Consider the following 17761-nt stretch of genomic DNA (forward strand, 5'->3'; position numbering starts at 1 on the left):
AAAATTAGCGGCAAATAAAACAAAGAACAAATCCCCCACTTGTGCTTACAATTGGATTTTATAAGTACATCTCTGAATAGTCTTATCTCTTCTTTGTTGGTTTAATTTTTTTAAGTTGTGTCATTTTTAAGCTTCAAATTTGTTCGAGTGGTAGTGTTAAGTGATACAGATTCCATTGCAAGAACAACTGTCCGAAGTTCCATTGCTACCAAGATACTAAGAAGGAATGGATCAGGTCACCATCGTGTCACACCTCAGAGAGATGCTCATTTTATTTTTTCGAATGTACCCCGTAATCGACATTCTACCGCTGTTGAGATCAAGCAACGACTTCAAAGAAAGTTAATGTCAGTTTACCCACTGTAAGACGTTTTCAGTAGCTCGATTACGTGAAGGTCTGCCATTGGCGCAGAACTTCAAACAAGGCACAGAACAGCTCGGTTAACTTTCGCAAGAAATCACATCAATTACTTTGAGCAAGATTGGACTAAAATCTTGTTTTCAGATGAGCAAAGGTTTTGTTTGAGGTTTTCTGACTTGATCTTCATCAAGAGTTCCCTAACAGCTGCGCGATACATTTAAGATGTGCTATCAGAAGAAGTTTTTCCTGCTATGCCACTAATTGGCGACGGCTTTATTTTATACATGACAATTGCAAGTCCCCACCCAGCTAGGAATATTTTTTTAAATATTGGTCACGTTGGTGACTATATGGGTTTCAATTCAATGTTTTAAATGGCCTGCATGTAGTCTCGACTTAACCCTATGGAACACCTTTGGGACGAGTTGTCAAAGAGGGTAAAAAGTGCCCAGTGGACGCCGGAGTATTTGCGGTTATTAAGAATGGCGCTTTTATAGGAGTATGAAAATATATAAAACCTCATAAAATCGATGCCACGTGAAATGCATGCGGTGATCAACGAGAGATGAGGAAATATTATATACTGAAAAGAATTTTTTTTATATTTAGCTATATCTAATACTTTATCTTTAAAAATAGACAGTAAACAACAAAAATTAAAAATTATAATAATTGCAAGTATTTACTAAAAAAATCGAGGGTGGCCACTTTTTTTTTTTACCTCTCAGTGAATCAACTTTATAACCCATCCAGCCCAATAAATAGCCATAATGTAAAATACAAAAAATAATTGTTTAATAAAGTTTATGAGTGAAACCATTTTTATAATAATAATCTGATAAAATACTAAAAGCATCAGATTAAAAAAGTTGTTTAAATGAACTAATTTATTACTGTGTCAAAATTTCCATACTGTTTATTTATCGATGATTTTGCGAAGAAAGAATCAGTATTACATGGGTCTTCACAAAAGATATATTTATTGGAAATATCAAACATCCCTCATAAAGTATTAGAAAAAATCAAAGTATATTTTGGTATTGGAATGAATAAATTATTATTGTCAGAGTGTTTGTAATATTTAGTTGTTTATTAAAGATATCAACATCCAAAGTTTTAAAATTAAGCTAATTACTGTGTTTTGTATTTTGACAAAAATTTTCTTACTGGTTACTTATAACTCTATTTTCTATGGATTTTTTTAACAGTTTGTCTATTAAAAACAACAAAAATCACTCGTAAAATAGTAGTAAAATCAAGGCATATTTTAATGTAGCTATGAATAAAATATTATCATCAGAGTTTTAATGATACTTGTTTATTACAAATATCAAACAAAAATCAAAGTTTTAATATTAAGCTAGTTACTTCGTTTTTAAAAAATAATTTTGTCAAAAATGTCCATACTGATTATCTACGAATAGCGTAATTAATTGGTTAGCACAAAATGTTACCCCAATTTTCTATGGATCTTTATAAAAGTTTGTTTATTGCAAATTTCAAACATCCCTAACAAAATATTAGTAAAAAAAGCATATTTTGGTGTAGCAATGAATGAATCATTATTGTCAGAATTTGAATTATAGTTCTTTACTAAAAATATCAAACATACAAAGTTTTAAAATTAAGCAAGTTATTTAGTTTTTGTATCATTCGGACAATGATGCCCAATCAAAATTTAAAGCATACCAGTAATGAAATGAATCAACATTTTATAGGCTTTTATAAAAGTTTGTTTATTAAAAATATCAAACGTCCCTCATAAAATTTAAGGGTGACATCAAAGCAGTCAAGACAGTTTTTTTTTATGACCACAATCTAATAAAGCACTTAATGTATTAACTTATAACTTATAGTATAACCAACCCAGTAAGTTTATGGGTATGGGTATAATAATTGATCGGAGAATTATATAAATGTAAACGGTTAATCAATATTAAAAATTGGTATAGATGAAGTGTTTTTTTAAATAAAAATTATTACGCAATACGTGTTTGTTTTGGACACTAATCGTCACAGTTAACTAATTTTTAATGTTTTGTAAACAACTATGTTTGACAGGTAATATTTATGATTTGACACTAGGGCTAGAAAGACATAGTTTATATATAATTATTGCATTGAAATATTTTATTTTCGTGCGAAAAGTAGCTAAGCCGGGGAAAAGCGGAGTATTTGGTAGCCATGACTACAACTTCGTTTAGAGAAGGGTTATAATTTCTTGTAGAATTTGCCCAAGTTGAACATCAATCCAGACCATATTGAAATCGAGACCCCAGGGTTTCGAATTATCGACGTCCCCAATCAATCGTTAACGAATTGAATTTCCAGAAAGAGAATGAGAGAGTAGAGCTGATGAGGGTTGAGAGGCTTTCAAGGTCAAATGTTTAAACTCACCCCTAAGGGATCGTCCGCAACCCCCGGGGAGGAGTTGGAAATCGAACAGATAATTCAATAATTACCTTCGAATATATAAGTCCAACGAGGTTACGAATTGGGAAAATGAATTACGGAGAAAGGGAGAAAGGACACTGGCCCGTTTTAACTCACGTGCATGCACAATCAATGCTCGCTTGTGGAATAATCGTTAGGGATGAATGGGGGCAAAGAGCGAAACCAGCGGGCGAATAACGAACTTAGACCCTACGGTGACCTACATAGACTGCCACAGAAGTTCGATCTACCGATGGTTTCTCTCCTGATAAATCCTTTTATGGACAAACATATAAAAGAAATTGCTTTGAAATATCTTAACAAGCAGAGGATGCCATTTTATATGCCATTCTCCAGTTAAAACTTGGCCAAAATGGAGAAAAACCGTAATAGTTATTTTTAGTTAAAGACCAACGATAAACTACATTAATGAACAAAGCCTAGAAAAAAGTTACTTCAGTCTGACAGAGACTGAAGTTTAACGTTATACAGAGCCTACCACAAGCTAATTATTTCATGACAAAACATTTTATTCCACCTCAACTCTAACTCTTGAACTTTTATTACTCTTAGGTAACTTTCTTGTATAACGTCTATATTAGGCAAAATCGAAATTCACTTGAATAGTGTTCAAATAATCTTGTCTCACCCTTCTTATGTGCCTGGACAACCAATAATGCAGAAATTCGAGTTTACATATCATTTAACATAGGTGAACTTGCTGACGCTTCGACCTCTATTCGGGTCATCTTCAGTGCCTGGGTGACAACGCAAGGTATAGTATTACCTGGGTGAATTACAAACCATTATTCTATTTTTTCCAATCAATATATCGTTTGTAATTCACCCAAGTCCTGAAGATGAGCCGAATAAAGGTCGAAACATCAGCAAAAAAATAAAAAGATGTTTTTCTAAACTACCACATTCTTCACCGCTACTCACGAATCCAACAAATTATTATTATTATTATTATTATTCATTTTTAAGGGCGTTTTAACGGCTAAGGTCATTTCACGCCCTAACATCCAAAACTTCTATCTTAGGTTAGCTTTATCTCTTCTGAGTGCTATAAAGCTCTGACTCCAAACATTCACTCGTAAACTAATTTATCCTATTGCCATCCAAGCTTTAATTTTTCTTTTTTCTTTTTAAAATTCTTAAGTTGGAAGGCCAAATGTATGCAAAAATCCCATTTTAAATTACATATAAAATTTATTTCTGTTTCTTTTTTGATTAGAATTGTGAATTTTTGTTCCATAATTTAAACATTTCCCATAGGCTTGTATGGCTAATAATAATAATAATGGAGTCAGACTAGCAACAGTCTCAGCATGAGTATTGGCTCATCCTTGTCCTTTTATTCTTCCATTCAAATATGATACATAAACTAATTCTACATAACAATAATAAGAAACAAAGCACAATACCACTTTTTTCTTTTTTTTCTTTTTTTTGAGGGAGCTATTTTTCTTATTTAAATTGAGATTTTAGGCATTGCAGTTCATTAACCCCCAATTTGTATTTTCTTCCATTTCATTTTTCCGCTTCGGCAGCCTCAAAAACTTCTGAAAAAATAAATCTTGCAACTATCATTCAAACATTAGCAGGCATTCAATGGTACAACAATTTGGGAAAAGGCCTAAATATCATTATAAATACACGGTTATATGAACTGTCAGGGTGCCGGTGTTTTTGAAAAAAAAATAGCCCATTGTAGTATGCTGGGTTGGAATCCAGCGGCTCTGAATTCGAACCCGGGACCTTTTCCTTACAGTGAAGAGCGCCGTGCCAATGCATAAACCGATGCGGCCACCAACGCCCTTATGAGCTGAACTTCAACTCAACTGGAACAGTCTGTGCCTCACTCTGCTTATAACCCTGATCAGATGATTAAATATTCAAATAGTTCTGAAGAATTGACTTCACCAGAGGACGATCAGAAGCGATCAAGCTACAACTTCGAAGTATGATGAATTTTAGTTGGGTTAGGCAACTCTACCTTAGTCCAAATCGGTACCTTGCCTCACCTATATATGAAACTGATCAGGAACTGAAGGTGGTTAAAAGTCAAAACGCGTCTGATAATACAGACAGAATTGGCTTCTCCAGGACAGAAACAATTTCAATTCAATGTACTATAAATGGCATTTGACTCAAGCAAAATTTCGTAATTGACAGGAGTATACATATGTCTTGCCTCACCCTGCTTATCCTTGAGTAGCAACTAAAGCTGGTTAAATGGAAAAACACATTTCATACACAAATCCAAACTGAACTGCCACTTTTTTACAGTTAGGCTAATATACCGTAGTCGAAATCGGGACCTTGTCTCGCCCTGCTTATAGCACTAATCAGTTATCAGAAATTAAAGGTGTTTAAATGTCAATACGCGTGTCCAAATCCAGTCAAATTGTTACGACAGAAAATGTCACAAAAGGGTGCCCTCAAACCAGTCTGGAACGTTGTCTTCAACGGCCTCCTGGAAAAGCTGGAGGAAATGGGAGCTCAGTTCGTCGCTTTCGTGGATGACCTTGTCAACATCATAGAGGCCGATACGAAGAAAGAGCTAGAAGAAAAATCAAAAGCAATGGTGACGGCGATCAAAACATGGTGCGAAGAGGCCAAATTAAAAATTGCTCCTGACAAATGCCAATCGCTAATGCTAAAAGGAAAATTAAGAACAAGCCCCGTGATTAAGATCGAAGGGAAAAGAATCAAGCTGAGCGAAAAGGTAAAGTACCTAGGCATAGTTTTGGGAGAAAGGCTAAGTCCTACAAACCATGCCATCAAGATCAGAGAAATGACGACATGCGTCTTCTCGAAACTAAGCTCGATCGCGAAATCAAAATGGGGGCTGAGTCCAAGGGCGCTCTCCATCACTTACAAAAGCGTATACCTGCCCATTGCCATGTACGGAGGAGCAGCTTGGGGAACAAAATTGCAAAGCAGGAGTAGAAGCATCCTCGAACAGAATCAAAGAATAGCGCTCCTGAGAACAACTAAAGCTTATAGGACAGCCCCTACTCACGCCCTTCAAGTCCTTGCTTCCGCTGCACCAATAGACATTGTCCTCCACAGTAGAATTGCAATCCGGCAGCTAAGAGATGGAAAGGAGCCAACAATGGTAAATTTGGATGCATCAGATAGGAAAGGCTACGAATTGCACCTAGAAAGCAGATCCGGGAGATCCTTACCGTTTGGATAGACAACTTGTGGCAGGAAAGATGGGACAGAAGCACCAAGGGAAGGTTAACCCACGAGTTTCTACCCAGTATTGAGGACCGAGCGTTTGAGGTCTTCAAGCCTGTTAGCCGAGCTATAGTGGAGTTTTTTCTTTCTTTTTTCTTCTTTTTCTTCCTATAATAAATTACTTGTTAGATCTTAGCGTTTCCCTGAACTTTTAATTCCGGGCTGGCTACTCCCTGTACCCATAAGAGTTATTTATTTATTAAAATATTGTATTTATTAGAAAGTGTATTCAAAAGGATGAAACAGCAAGGGGGAGACCTATTAGATTAGATAAATTAATAATAAGAAAAATATTTCCCTTCTTCCTTGGGTCTTCCCTTTCAGGGCAAGGTCGAAGAAAGACGTTAAGCACAATAAGATCCCCTAAACTTGCATCCCATTTGAATTAGTTTAGTGGCCGTGGTCCGCCGGTATGGGGTCTCCCTTAGGTACGGCAGGGAAGTGGATGGGGAAAAAAATCCAGTCAAATTGATCGGAGAGGATTAAGCTCCAATTAATAAATACTGTTAACTTATAACTTTTTGTGCGGTTAGGCTAATCTACCGTATATTACATTTGACACAAGTTTCGTCGGTCCTCACCCTCCTTTGGCCACCAGCTAAAGATAGTTTCATATCACGCTTGGCAGTTAAAATCACACAGAATGCAATATGACTTCAGGATGAACGGAAACGATCCACGTACAATTTATAAATATTCCGGCGTTTGAATACGGTTAGACAACGCAAATGTACTCAAATTTGACATATGACATATTTTATCTGAATCGAAGTTGTAGGTTCCTTGCCTCCCTGCTTACAACCTTCACTATCCACTAGAGCTAAATACAAAAACACGTATGATTGATAAGTCAGAATTGGCCGATTCTTCAGTATAGCCGGAGAGGATCTAGCTACAATTTCAAAATATTAAGACGTTCTGTGCAGTTAGGCAAATCTACCATGAGCAAAATATCATAAAGAGTCGGTTCCTCCTTGCCTCACCCTCCTTATCACCCTGATTATCCTATAGAGCAAAGTTCGAAGCACATCTGACTAAAAAACCAACAGGTAAATGGGTTCAAATATCAAATCGCGCCTGGCAGACAACCCAGTCAGAATGTCTACAGTATCGTCAGAAAACAATCTGTAAATACTATGACCTTTATGAGGTTTGACAACTCTGCCCTTAATATGCATTTGACAGAGGTAAAATGTGATGTATCACTGTATCACATGTATGTATGTGATGGAAAGAGTCTGACTTAGACGATAGTGTAAAACCAAAAACCGTCAGGCTTCACAAAACCAGCCAAAATTTTATGTCTCCTGGATGATTGGAGACGATCAAGAAAAAATCCCAGCGTTTTTTTCACTTTAATGCTTGACTCACCCTGCTACCAGACAACAAAACAGGGATAAATGTCGACTGACTCACTACTAGAATTGGTTGTTTCCAAAAGGTCGTAGTTAAACCCAAAACGTAGTATTTTCATGCAAATTGGAAACTCTCATTTGACCGGAATTTCATAAATGGAAAGAGTCGGTACCTTGCAAAAAATGTCTGTCTCTCAACCTACCAAAGATCCGGCTTGATACTTCTCAGACCTCTACTACACCTAGATTATTGCACAATTAATTTTTAAGATTTTACCGTTTAACACATAATGTATGTTTTTACATATTATTGTATTTGGTAATTGACTGCGACATTATTGAATCAGTGCACAGAGTAATAATTTTGATTAAACAATTATTAGTTTAGTATTAAATTTTGTCTTTTCGATTTCAATGGTATTTAAGGGTTGAGGTGAAACCGCAGGCACCTCTGCGGTCGAATTTGGGTCGATCCAGAACAAGCAAGAGAAATAATCACCGTGGAAGTATCAAGGCGGCAAAAGGTCGAAGTTCACTGCACCTAAAAGCAATCGGAAGCCTTTCATATTTTATTTAAGTCAACTTGAACAAAGAGCCTTTTCTTTGTAATTAATGCTTCTGCCAGCTTGATTACTGAAGGCTGTAGTAAATTCCATTGTTTATCAACAGCCATTTTAAAAACTGACCAAGCCAGAATGGAAAAATTACAAGAGAAGAATTAAACAATTATCTGTATCAATTCAAACCTTGGCTAATAACACTCCATTAACTAAAAAATCCCCGGTATTCAGCATTCTTATAAACATTTATAAACCTATTCCTACGAATGAGAGGAAGAATGAAATTCAGATTATCGTAAAAAAAAGGGAGGAATTTGAAGGGGAAGTTAGAATATTCAATCGTAATTCGACATAGTTCTAGTTCAGACGTTCCAGAATATTGGAAAATTAAATATGTACCTCCTTCAGTGGTAAATGAACTGAATTGATGAACAGTTCAAGCAAGATTCGTATTGAAAAGAGCGTTAATAATCGAACGTCAAACTCCGTGTAAAAGATCACCGATTTTGGACAATAAGCAAGGTTATTTGTGAATTGTAACTTTGGAAAAAACAATATAATTTGCATTTGGTTGAAATGAGAATGTGTTTGTGCACCCTACGGTTGTTCTAGACGGTAGGGTAATGGATTATGAGCTTCATTATCAACAGGTCTATAGAATTAAGTTTTACACTTCAAAGGGAACGGTTTGAATAAAACAACCCTGCAACAGGCGATATTAGTACAAATGGAAAAAAAATAGTCGGCCGCGGTGATCTGCCTTTCCCTGTTTATAACCCTGACGTCATACCTTCTTAGATGAAGGGCTTACTTGAAACCTAATATGCGGTTCCTTGCTGTAAAACCTGTAAAAATATTATTGGGTGAAATTCCGCTCAACGAAACCCTTCATATTAAGTACATAAGCAGAAGGATTTCGTTCTACAACTAACTTTTTAATAAGATACTAGTTATATATTTTTTTACAATATTATTGTGTAACAACTGGATTCGGTTTTCTTTTTTTTTAGTATGAATCGCTAATAAATAATCACACAGCTCTTGTTTATAACGTATATTTATAAACGTAAGTTTAGCGTAGGTTTTAACCAGAAAAAAATAGTAGTAAATTTCCTGTTATGCAATTGACTGATGCTGAACTAAAGGGTCGAGAGAATTAACGTCGAAGGATCATCAAACCAATCCATTTTTATTATAAATTCACGGAGATAATTATGCCGTTACGAATGGGTCTTTTCTTTTGCCAATTAATTCAACGTAAAACGACAAAATTGAGTAAAATTTTGTCCGCTTTTCATACGTACGAAATCGGATTTCCAAATCTGAAGTAATTTCGCCGGTTCAGAACTTAAAGACAAAATAATACGCTTTTATTATTTAACAATCCAATATCAAGCCGTTTAACGCACATAACCTCTTGTTTTAAATTTTAAACCAGCCATTAAAGCACTATTTCTAAGTTTAAACTTAGAAACAAATGCCGATGGCTTAGTATGTAAATGAGATCTGATTAGACAAAACCCATAGGATCGAGGTTAAAGGTAGTGAATCCTGATTAAAAATCGGATGCCCAACCATTGATTTAACAATCGATATAGCCAAGCAATTCCCATTGATCTAGGACAGTCCACTAGTATAGTCTATTTCTAATATTTCTTTTTATATTTTTTCCAGTAGACATACAATACCTACATAACAAGAAAGTAAAATGTACAATACTACTTGTTCGTCATGTTAGCTTTACCCTATCTGGTGAATAACAATTTATTTTAAATAAAAACGACTTAAAATTTCAATTAAGTATCGAGACAATAATAATTATAATAGAATATATTTGTTATGGACAGACAAATCTAGTGGTCTGTGGTCATCGCTAGCTCTCTGCGCATAAAACGGAAAATTCATCTTTCTCAATGACTATTTCATAATTTTTAACTTAATAACCAATTCACTAATTTCGTGGTCCGCTTGACCAATTAATATATTACAATTAATTAAGGTTTTTAGTTGGGATAAAAAAGTCAATGGCACGAGCGGGATTCGAACCCACGATCTTCGGCTTGATACGCCGCTGTTCTACCACTTGAGCTATCATGACCTCGATCCACTCCTGTCAAATGTCGTGTAATCGGATTGAAAAATGGCAAAAAGGAGGGAAAATTCAAAAGGTGTGGTTGAGATGGGAAGTTGGTGTCCGAGTGGATCGAGGTCACGATAGCTCAAGTGGTAGTGCAGCGGGGTATCAAGCCGAAGATCGTGGGTTCGAATCCCGCTCGTGCCATTGACTTTTTTATCCCAACTAAAAACCTTAATTAATTATTAATAACCAATGTTGTTATCTCAGGTTATCAAATTTCTTATACTGTATTAATACTGATCACATTCACTTACCCAGCGCACTCGATATCCCTTCGGACTTCCGGACTCGGAACACCAATTCACGCTAATAAATTACTTACACTCTCACCCCAGAGTATTCGTTATTCCTCTGGGTAGGGGATAGAGAGTTCCCATGACGTTTTTTTCGTGCACACAGAACACAGAACACAACCGTTTACACATAAAAACTATGATAGTACTGAAGTAATGAAACGCTAATCGAAAGTGCAGTAAATCCTTCACAAACAGAATAAAAAAAACAACCACTTGTACATTTTACAAAAAGACAAAATAACACGCACAAGATGGGGGTATGCAAACGAAAGACAAAACTAGCAAAAACTTCTGAAAGATCATTAATTTCATTAGTATAAAATGAGCGTATAAATTATTTATGTTTGTGAAAAACTGCCCGTGTCTTGAAAGCACTTGCATATATTATTTACAAACCCTGAAAAAAGATCCATCTCTTCATGTGTTATACCCGGAATTCCTTTAATGTATTTCAACGCCCAAAAGTCAAAGAAAAAACCAAAAAGTGGAGAGACTTTCAAAGTTATCTCCCGTCATATAAAATTTATGTTCAAAGTTCAATAAACTATATGAACCTTTTTTTCATCGAATGTTATCTAGTTCGGCTAGTCAGGATTATTTATATATGAACCTCCTACAAATATTAAACAATAAAATAAGTTTCAATGTAAATATCAATAATATTATTTTCGATTTAAAGCTTTTTTACTTTTAGAAGAACTGCTTTTTCAAAAAATTAATATTATTTTATAAATAAAGAAATTAGTGAATAAGGCGCTTGTAACACTAAACCCGCACGACTTATCATCATTGAAGGTAGGGTATCGTACACCCCTTCGACCTTTTTAGGAATTGATTAAAAAAAAATTATACGTGATAAACTAAATGAATATACCAAATGAAGCAGTTAAAATTGGCATTACATTATACATTTACTAACTTTAAGGATTTGACTACAAGTTTTGTTAATTACCTAATGTCATTTATCTTGATAGTCGAACAGATACAAGAGTAACTGACAGACACTTGATTTCCACCACATTGCCTCTTAATCGAGTAAGCCACGATAACAAAATATTTAAAAGGTTTTCAACGAGACTAAAGCTAATTAATTTTAAAGTTAATTAAACTCAGAGTAACTTTTAACTTGAGTAAATTTGACTCTCTTAAAAAGAAGTGAAAAGTTAGCAAGTTTTTTTTTGCGCAAGTTTTTAAATTTCAATGTGCAATATAGTGATGGGATGTGCGAGTTCTGTGGATCGTCTGGGTGCGCCTAGACTCGCTGATTTGGTTACATTTTGCCATATTCAGTGGAACATCAGGAAAATAAACAGAGCGAGGACAAGACATTCTTCTGCACATCGCGTATAACTCAAGAAAAAATCGCGTAAATTGAATGAACCAACCGACAAAGCCTGCGACAAACAGGCTTATCAGGATGACCAAATGTACACAAATTATGAAAAATCCCAATACAACTTATCTAAGACCCGTTTTGGTTAGTTATACGAGTCACGTACGATTCCTGGCTTTTTTCACGACCCCCTCCCCTTACTCATACGCATAATAATCGTCTCCTTGGCTAACATGCATCGATCATTTTTTTAAGGCCATTAAAAAATTCTTACTTAATCTATTCTCGGTTTTTGTACGTCAAACACTAATTACTTTAATCAATTCGCCATTTTCAATGGTCGGCCAAGATTATTTTATTCGTATCCTCTCATAACTTTATTAACACATCCTAACAGAAATGCTAGTAAATCGAAAGTAAATCCTTTAAAGTTCAATAAAAAACCTGCCGAGGAATTATAATTATACGAACCTTTTTTTTCACCGGATGTTATATAGTTCGGCTAGTCATTTTTATTTATATATGAACAAATTGTCGTAATAATAATTAACAATAAAGTAAATTTCAAGGTAAATGTGAATAATCTACGCTGAGACTTTTTTCGATTCAAAGCCTTTTTTATACCTCCAGAACTGTTTTGTCGAAAAAAGGATATTTTTTTTAAATAATGGAATTTCGTGAATAAGGCGCTTGTAACACTAAACCCACACGACTTATAATCATTGATGGTAGGGTATCGTACTCCCCCTTCTTAAAATGAGTTATCGGTCAGGGAAAAAATCTTGTACATCGCGTACCGCACAGAAAAATCAAAGCTGAGGAGACGAGAATTAGTTGATTGCCTCACCCTACTTATACCCCTTCCGTCGAAACGAGTCTAACTGACAAAATCAGCGAGATCCTTAAATCAGTATGACCAGATACAATCTATCCAATTATGAAAAATCCCAATACAATTTGTCTAAGACCCGTTTTAATTAGTTGTACGAAACTTCGCAGTTATCATGGTCACGAAAAAATACTTAATCGCAATACAACGCAGGATTAGTGATCAGTCAGGGTAATAATCAGAGAGAGGAGAAGACAACTCACGTACTTAGCAAGAATGAAAAGAGTAAGTGGTCTTACCCTGATTACATACCTTCCGTCGAAAAAACCAGCAAGATGATCAGGGATGACTAGGACGATCAAGCTAAACAAATTACGATAAATCTTAATAATATCTCACCTAAGAACCGTTTTTGTTCAATCTAAGAAACTTTCGCAGGTGTCCTGGTCGCGATAAAACTCCAAATTCAAAACAACCAAATAGAACAGTGCTTGTTCAGGGGTAAAAGCAGGGTGATGACAAAATATCGTTCATATCTGGTAAAATAAACGCTAAAAGTCACGACTGACAACAAAACTCACAGAAAACCTTACATTCTTGTGGGACAAAAAAAAAGGATAAGCACTGAAGAGGATTAATAATTAATATGAAGTCAATATTTCAAAATATTTTGTTATTTTTAAACGGTCGTGTAAGATTTTTCGTTGCTATTAAGCATGTTTCAATCGCAGGTGAGAAAATTACGAAAAATATTTACCAAGACAAAAATATTGCAAGGTTGTGAAATGACGTGTGCATTATTGATCACCGGTGATACGGTTCTGGCCCTTTACACTCACATCGAAATAAAAATTCACGGTCCAATTTTTGAATTCGCGAAAATACACGCAATACAATTTAATTTTTTATTTTTTACGGATTTAATAGAACACTTTACAAAGAGCTGAAAAAAGATTTAAAATATTAAACCGAAAATTAAAAACAAAATTTCATAGCTTTATATTTTTAATTTGGTTATATAGGAAATAGAATTTAAAATATTCACAATCAAGTTATATCTCGTTAAATATAATCCTTTGCTCGATTAAGAGGGGCGATTCATTTACAGTGAACTTTTAAGCCGATCCGTTAAAGAATAATTTTTTTTTTAATTCAAATGGGATAAGATTAAGGTTAAATTTTTTTATCGTCGGTTTAATGGTCAATTTTATGGTTTGGAAATTGTTTTATGCTAATTCTTTAAGCATATTGAAATGTTTTATAATTATGTATAAATTTAAGACTGAATCACGTATTATTTATTTGAGGACTAATTCGGAAAATGTACGGACTCTGGGGGGTTAAATTATTTAAAATTGTAAATGAGATTTTAGAACTTAAATTAACTTAAATATATCTTGCAACTGGGTTTGGATAGAACTTTTTCCTTACTAAGAAAAGCAATTTTAAGCCAATTCAAAGTTGACATCGCTCTTTTATAAGAACAGCTCGTAACTTTACAAAAAGCCAATTTGACTGTAATTCGAATAAAGAAACGATCGCAGAAAATTCACGTCTGTTCCAACGGGAATATTTCCTTTTCATATAAAATGCTTGATTGACGACCCATTATTGATCGTTTCAAAATCGTACGGACATGTTCCTAATGTTTTCGACATTCTCATAAACTATTGACCTCAGCGTGTATCGACTTACTTATTCCCAAAATTAGGGCCTGGTTCGGAGCAATTCCTTAGTTCATTGATCCGAAAGGACTTACGAAGGAAGGCAGCAGGCTGAGCCACTCGCTCCTCTTGTAATCGATGGCGTGAAAAGGACCGAGGAACACAATTCCCGTTTCCGGTACCGTCAATAAAACCGCCTTATAGGCTTTTTATTTATTTTTTATCCAGACAGACATTTAGTCGTTTTAGCCATCACTCAAAGCAAAACCAAAAGGTCAAGTCTTTTTTTAAATAAACGTTCAAATACGAACGGGCTGTTCAGTAGGAAACCAAATTTAATCGGGCGTTTTACAACAAATGCAGCATGCGTTTATGATTTAAACTCACGAAATATATTGTCACGAATGACAGATGCGTGTTGCACGATGTTGACACTGAAATCATTACAAAAAACAAAACAAAAAAACAGTACGATTCAGATACATTTTTGTACAATGATTATTAAGTTTACTAATCAATAAAATATCAAAATTTTAATATTGACCGTTTTGCATTAGCAACATTATCATAGATAAAATGTCGTTCATAAAAAAACTAGACACTTTTATTAAACCTATTCTCCCAACTTCTTATTTATTGCCCTAGGTAAGTGTTTAAAAAAAAAAAAAAAAAAGAAAAAGACTTTTATTAACTCTATTGTCCCAGCTTATTGTACGACATGAATCATTCCATTCCCCCCTCATATTTAATAATCATAAATATATTATTAATTTCATACGCAAAAATATATTTACATATATAACATAAATTATAAATACCTGTGCACTTCCTCTCCATTTTCATAAAATTCTGCTGCGGATCTGAACGAATAACAAGATGCAAGAGTGGCTATTGAAGAGGTGGGGGACGGGATGCAGACGAGTGTGTCACTGTCAGACCCTCCTGCAGTAACAAGTGTCTCACTTTCGGAACCTACAAAACATTTTTGTCTAAACTGCCTTGTACCTCTGGAAACCGGTTTCATACTGGGACATTTTGAAAGCCAAAAAAAAATTTTTTTTACTAGGTTTGTTAACATTTGATCATTGAGACGGTGAATTTAGATAGATTTTGCAGTTTTAAATTGATGAAAAGTGACATTTGATAAAAGGCTGTATAAATATGAAAATTTTAATTACACTTATTTCACATAATGATGAGCAGACCATATTTTTTAATGAACCATAATAATTAGACAAAATTAAAAATTTGTTCAGTTAAAAAAAAAATTGATATCCAGTGATACTGGCAACTATTATCAGAAAAGCAAATAATTACAACCTACCTTCTTTCTTTTTAAATTCTTCGCGAGTAAAAACCATTTTTGTACTTAATTTGAAAGCTCTTGAAAATAACAATTATTCAAAAACAAGTGTACATCTTAAACAACTCATAAATATATGTATTCTTCTTAATTAAAACTAATTTATTTTTATATCAATTATTAGCAATACAAAAAATAAATAAAACCTAATAATGATTTGTTGAAGCCATGAGGAGTGATCAAGAATGAGGTAGTTTAGGAACATAGGAAAACACCTTTTTCATTTTTTTTTCTGACATACTATACCACAAGAATAGCACCACACTTTATGTGAGAATGAAATACTTGGTTCAAAATTTATTTTTACATCTTAAACTGTATTTTTCCCCCTCAACGTATGTTTTGTAATTTATCCAGGCCCTGAAGATGACCCGAATAAAGGCTGAAACGTGAGCACAAAAAAGAAATTTTTCTGAACTACCTCATTTTTGACTGCTCCTCATTACTTCAACAAATTATGAAACAACAGGACACTAAGAAACACACACTAATAATGATTCTTTAAGTTACCTGCTAAATCCTAAAATATTTTAAATCAAATTAAAATTTAAGCTATTTCTCTAAATGATTCAAAATGTTTTGTAAGTTTTTCTCATTATATATACAGTAAAATCTCAATACTTCGTATGATATATCAAGATCATATTAAGAAAGTGCTGGTCCCTTGAAAAAATCATGTTACATGCCAATGCATTTCAGTCGCCTCCGTGTAACTATTTTTTTCTGCCTTCAAGGTCAACAAAATATCTTATCCAGTGTATTTTAGCATTGAAATCCTGATTAAACATATGAATAGAGTGGTAGAGGTTATCATGTTACTCATTTCAGGTGTGGCTAAGAAGAAAATATATTAAAAAAAAAGGAAAAATACTTTGCAGAAAGTCTAAAATCGGATGCTATTTTAAGTTCTATGCTATTGTAACCAGTGGCAGGTCGTATCAGAATTTTGTTTGTTACACCCAACGCCACAGATTCAAGATGTTGCATTGCTTACTGCAATGAATATTGCCGCAAAGCATTTAAAAAAGTAACAGCAACCATAATAAAAACTTGCTTCAGAACTTGTGGATTCCTAAAAGAGGATATATCAGCCATGGAAAGGAAAAATTGGATGACATTTCTTGTCACAAAATGATGAAAATCCCATCAATTTTCAGGGCTTTGATTATTTTGACGATGATTGCATTTACTGGAATGCTTAACGATGATAAAATTTTAATAGATGACATGGATGGTGAAGAACCAGAAAGAGTTCTGAGTATTAGTCCTAAAAAGGCCAAGAAATTGATCAATTGCATACACTAGCATACATTTTTTTAGCGGAATCAAATGTAGAAAACATTTTCAGGGCAATTCACACTACTGAATTAGCAATATGTATATGTGCATTTTTAATTTTTACCCTTGATGGAATGCTTGCAGTATTAATAAATAATAATATGTATTATTAAACACAATCTCAATATAGTGAACATGACGATATATTGTACTTATCCTTCATCCCCTTGAAGATATAATATATTGGGATTTATCTGTACTACATATTGGAAAAAAAAATTTAATCATTTTCTTCATATCAGGGATACTTAGAATTATCATTTGTTTAAAATGTTTAACAATTACATTAAAATAAATAAAATATATGATAGTTACAGATATATATAAAAAAATAATATCATGCTAAACAGTGAAAACTAGAAGCAAAATAAAAACAACAAGCCTTCAATAAATTAAATACTCACTTCAAGAGGGACTAAGAAGAAAATATATATTAAAAAAAAAACCTTGCAGAAAATAGGATGCTATTTTAAATGCAATGCTACACCAAAATTTAATTATGTGTTAACAAAAGAAAAGGGGTAAAAAAAAAGGCAAAAGATTTATTCGTTATGAAGGGAGACCAGAGTAAAGAAAAGGGGTAGATGAATTTGTAAATGGGTACAAACCAAGCAGAATTACTGACTTTTTAATTTAACATATATATCAATTATTCCTCTCACAGCTAATAATTACGTTTCTATTTACACATTTATTTATTTATTTCTAAGAATTACCTCCAGCCTCGAAAGCATCATAAAATTCGTCATCTGACGTATCGTAAAAACGGGGATTCCTTTTACAAACTGAAAAAATAATTTTTGAAAAGAACAAAAATAACTTAATTTTTTAAATATAAAAAGC

General features: G+C 33.8%; 2 protein-coding genes across 4 annotated transcripts in view; one reads left to right on the plus strand and one right to left on the minus strand.

Moving 5' to 3' along the window:
- The window catches only part of LOC106668443 (oxysterol-binding protein-related protein 2), a 62244-nt gene that overhangs the window by 34944 nt on the left and 9539 nt on the right, over positions 1-17761 (minus strand). For 2 of the 3 annotated variants that reach the window (XM_014397216.2, XM_014397215.2), the window contains exons 11-12: positions 17635-17703; positions 15036-15189 (exon numbers count right to left, since the gene is read on the minus strand). In XM_014397216.2, coding sequence (XP_014252702.1) covers positions 15036-15189; positions 17635-17703 — 223 coding nt within the window. Of the gene's footprint in view, positions 1-2823; positions 2925-15035; positions 15190-17634; positions 17704-17761 lie in introns of those variants that run through there. The other variant, XM_014397219.2, reaches the window with a different exon arrangement.
- LOC106668524 (DNA polymerase eta) overlaps positions 1-17761 on the plus strand; it is a 73416-nt gene that overhangs the window by 17929 nt on the left and 37726 nt on the right. The window lies entirely within an intron of this gene.

This window comes from Cimex lectularius, unplaced genomic scaffold, assembly GCF_000648675.2.
Source record: "Cimex lectularius strain Harlan isolate CLEC.00 unplaced genomic scaffold, Clec_2.1 scaffold36, whole genome shotgun sequence".
In the NCBI taxonomy this organism is placed as follows: domain Eukaryota; kingdom Metazoa; phylum Arthropoda; class Insecta; order Hemiptera; family Cimicidae; genus Cimex; species Cimex lectularius.